Raw genomic sequence first — 4608 nt, 5'->3', positions numbered from 1 at the left:
ATACCATTCTAGTACAACACAGCTTTTCTTGGCATTTCTCGTATTATGCGGCTCCGACTTGTTGTCAAAGCGGCCTTTTTTTTAATCTCACCTTGAGATATTCCAACTGAAACTTTTTGGAGGACGATATCTAGTGCGACCTTCCGAGTTTCGGATTTCGTCACCGCGAACCCCCACCAGCCGTCTCCTTCTTCTGCGCTATTCGGCACACCGTGTACTTACTCACGCGGTAACACTGGCCTTCCTCTGTCCCATGCCAGTGGCGCCTGTACAAATGTTGACCCTTTGTTATCAGGGTGATGTCGGTAAAAGACGCATGCTCTTACTGGTTTGACAATTGCCCCCTGTTTGTAAACCCAGTTCGCTCTGATCTTATGTAACACGTTTAGCAGAGATGAGAGGTGAACACACGCAAGGGTATTGAGGCCAAACACGACGATGTTGCTCCTCCCGACGGAGACGATTCTATGATGACGGCGACGCGCACGGTGGCACTGATTAGCGGCAGCGCGGCGTCACAGTCTGTGCGTCCCGGACTCCCCACACACACAGCACGAGCAGGGTGATGCAGGATGTTCTGTGAGCGGGTGCGCCGACGCAGAGGGTACAGCATGCAGGATCACCGCTGATAGAGCCGTTTCAGGCACAGAGAGAGAGAGAGAGAGAGGGAGAGAGACAACCGCACACAGTGTTTCTGATCTATCTCAAAGCGTTGTGCTGAGACTGTGAGGTTTGTTAGGTCCATCTTTGTTTTTACGTTGGCCGGCCTCTTATTAAAGTTCATTTTGAAAGAAAAGGTGGGTTTTAGCGGGGACATGCTTGTGTTTAAGAGGCTCACATGACACTAGACGAGTGGCAGTTCTGTGAATGAAAATTGGGTAATCGAGAGACTCCTCCATTATAACCCTAATAAGGTCGCCATTTTTGCATGCAATATAAATGTATTGATTTTTTCCCATATCGTTGTCAATGGTGTTTGGATATTGCTGCATGCTTGTGTCCCTACGCAGGCATCTAATTGCATGAATTGGGTATGACTGGAAAATTGGGACTGACGAGAGAGAGCTTAATTCTTTTGACGATTTGTGACGATGTTAGTCCCCATGGAAACCATTTTACGCATTCAAAACCAATCACAAGTTTGGACACACTTCAAATGGATGAGAAAGTGTGTCCAAACTGTTGATAAACTTCTATTTACCTTTGTCCAAGGACAGTCTCATAAAACAAGCACAGAAGAGGGACAATACATTCAGGGACGGCTTTCCTTGATAAATTGACGATTATGGGAGTTTATGAGCAGTTCTTTTCAAGACCTTGGGATTTTCTGAGGGATTTCTGTTAAAATTAAATAGTAATAAATATGTCAAATTAACCAACAAATCTGTACAACAAATTTCCAAAATTGTTGCAAACTTTATGAGACATAGAGCGTGAGGCTTCATACTTCTATTAGAATTTTCGAAGGCCTTTTAGACTTTCAAAATGTGTTTTTCATTGAATAATTCCTTTGAGTCGGGATCATAACTAAAAAAGTGACATGATCTTCCATGTGGCATCTACAGATGACCTGCTCTATCCACCCTAAAAAAAAGACAACACAAGTGTAAGGGTTAAAGTGGCACAATCTGCCTTTCATGTTACACCTCAACACATGTTTTACATATTATTTTAAGCGTGTTTGAATATATACACAAATTCAGAATGTAGTTGACTCTTGTGCGCAACCGCACTTCTCCGGTCCTATTTGAATGACAGGTCCACTTCATACAGGTGGGGGAGAGGGGGGGGGGGGGATTGAAATGTGGGTTGTTTTGGTTTTACAACATGATTTCACACATAATAATCCAAACTGGATCAGGATGTGAACCAGCTCATCTAGTCCACCGATGCTGGTCCCTCAGAAGTGGGGTTGAATGTGTGTGTGCGTGTGTGTGTGTGTGATCACTGTATAAAGTCAAGAGAAGGAAAGTAACAACGGAGAAGAAATATATGTTCAAGTTCATTTCTTTTATTTCAAGAATTCTTTGCGAAAAATGACATTCACAATAAATATACATTCATAATAAAAGTAACTCTTTTGATTGCAACAAAACATTCAAGTGTATTAGCCATTGCAAAATACATGATGAGATGTAAACAAAGTTCCTTTCCCTCCCGAAACATTACACCTCCTGAGCATAGAGTCTTTTTCCTCTCCCCACTGGCAACTGTGAAAGGCATGAATTCAACTGGACACATTTTACGCGTAGCTGTGCGGGTCTCACGAGGTATGAAGCCAGGGCGCGTGCTGCGCTCTGATCCACAGGACAAGCAACAATTCTCACACGTATTTTTTTTTTTTTAATGTATTTATATTTTGGCAGTTGAAGACGACCATTGTGTCCAGTAAAGTGTCTTTGGAGACGGCGCCGCGCCAGAGCTGGTGGCTGCGGCATCCCCACACCTCCCAGGTCAGTTTGAGCACAACCGGGTGCGCACAGCGCGCGCGCCGGGCGCGCACCGGGCTCCCTCTGCTTCCAAAGATTTGCATTGAGTTCGTGCCGCGCCGCTCCGCTTAGCTGATCACACACCTCTCCTTGTCTTTTCCCTGGCCGCCTCCTATGGCCTTCTCCTTGATGTACATGAGGTCGCTGTGCACGCTTGGTCTCCGCGCGCACGGAGTGACCATCCCGAACGCTTCGCCGATGTCCTTCACCTTCTTGTTTTTCAGTGACTTTCTGTGCAGCATGTCGCAGAACTGCACGGAGACCTTGCGGTGAAGGTCGGGGCTCATCTCGTGAGGGAGTTTGGCCAAGGTAAACAGAGTCTGGAACATCTTATCCACGTTCTCGTTGCGCTTGGCGGAGATCTCGAAGTACGCGCACTTCTCGTCGCCGGCCACCAGCTGATCGATCTCCTCCTGCTGCACCTCCCGGTAAAACTCTCGGTCGCCCTTGTTGCCGCAGATGACCAGAGGCACGTCGATGTTCTCTTTGATCTTGTTTTTGAGGCACGACTTGGTCTCGAAAATCTGCCGCTTTAGCCGCTGCACCTCCTGGAAGGAGTCCCGGTTGTCCAGACTGAAGACGAGGATGAACACGTCACCTGGGGGGGAGAGAGAAGAGAACTTTGGTTAACTTGGCCTGCTTTAGATGCACGCTAAGAGCACGAGACGCAACGTTCCATTTGCGCCGCATCCACGCGTTAAAAGGCGCACGGTGCCCTCGCGTTTGCACCAATTCAAATGCGCTCCACGACTATTCTTCACGCAACACAACGCACAGAAACCAATGTGGATAAGTACCTGTCAGTATGGAAAGTCTCCTCATGGCGGGGAAAGGGTGGTTCCCCGATGTATCCAGTATGTCCAGCTGGTAGACGTCTCCCTTGATGCTGTACAGTTTCCTGTGAAAGTCCTCGATGGTTGGCGTGTACTGCTCGTCGAACCTCCCGTTCAGGAAACGCGACACGATGGCCGTCTTCCCGACTTTGGTGGATCCCAAAATCACCATCCTGTAGCAGTTCTTTGCTGGGATGTCAAAGTCGCTGTCGGAAGGCGACATTTTCTTGATCATGATTCTGTGCGTAAAAGGCTTCTCTCGGTGCGCGCGGATGCTGTCGGTGGCTCTGCTGTGAGCTTCTGTGTCTTCAGTCCGGACTGGACTCGCGTATTTAAGGTTCCCGGCGGCGCGCTCCTCCTCCCGCGCCGCGTCACAGCTCCGTGAGTTGGAACTCGGGCGCCTCATTGAGCGCCGGGACAAGTGGGCCAATCTCAGGCCGATGCGTCAGTTGGCCATTTCTTACGAAGACACCAGAACATGTGGGAACCAGTGGCACAAACAAAAATTGTTTGCCACAAAGTAATGACTTCCAGAGAGCTGTGAATGATCGACGCGTCTTCCGGCGTCTAACCCGGCTTGGCACACTGTTGACCATTAGGTTGACCTTTTGGACACAACTTCAGGCAGCGGATGTGAGTTCTTGCAGAACGAGTAAATGTGTTGCTAGACAGTCCCTTTTCAAAGTGTGGTTATTATATATCCAGTTTTATTTCAACAGAATGCATCTGACTGACCCCCCCCCCCCCCTTCACGCGTGCAACATCACAGTGGGCACATACAGTACCCGAGACTATTGCATTGAATTTCGCATTTCCGTGGCTGCAGTTCCGTGGTATCGACCAGGCAGGAGCAAAGCTGGTTCCAGTGACTGAGAGCTTGAGAGACTGCAGTTACCGAAGTGGGCATAAGGGGGCACTCTAGATGCGATTGCAAATGTGGACAGCACGACCCACCTGAGGATAAAAACCCCCACGGTGGAGTAGCTTTGGGTGCGCGGCTGAGAACAGAACCAGTTGGGTCTCTTTGTTTAGCTGCCTTCGAAATATATATATATATATATATTTGTAATCACAGCTGACAAATGCCATGAAGCTTGCATCGATCATGAATGGAAGGACATTCTTTACAGAATAATAAGTCAAATGGAAAACGATGTGTGTATGAAGGGTGGATTGTTTAATGTGAAGGGGAGGAGGTGGTTACCGGGCCAACCAAGCGCCACAACAACAGTCGATTTGTGCCTAAATCTTTGCTGCTTTAATTTGCACATTTATTCCATCGGGTG

General features: G+C 47.9%; 1 protein-coding gene across 1 annotated transcript; it reads right to left on the bottom strand.

Moving 5' to 3' along the window:
- Window positions 1-1997: 1997 nt before the first annotated feature.
- LOC119213423 (dexamethasone-induced Ras-related protein 1-like) lies at window positions 1998-3743 on the bottom strand. Its single transcript, XM_037464706.2, has 2 exons — window positions 3287-3743; window positions 1998-3087 (listed from the first exon to the last, which is right to left on the bottom strand). The coding sequence occupies exons 1-2, from the start codon at window positions 3726-3728 to the stop codon at window positions 2558-2560; spliced, it is 972 nt and encodes a 323-aa protein (XP_037320603.1). The 5' UTR covers window positions 3729-3743; the 3' UTR covers window positions 1998-2557.
- Window positions 3744-4608: the final 865 nt, after the last annotated feature.

This window comes from Pungitius pungitius, chromosome 21 (genome assembly GCF_949316345.1).
Source record: "Pungitius pungitius chromosome 21, fPunPun2.1, whole genome shotgun sequence".
Classification (NCBI taxonomy): domain Eukaryota; kingdom Metazoa; phylum Chordata; class Actinopteri; order Perciformes; family Gasterosteidae; genus Pungitius; species Pungitius pungitius.
This window is presented reverse-complemented; position numbering and strand designations above follow the sequence as displayed.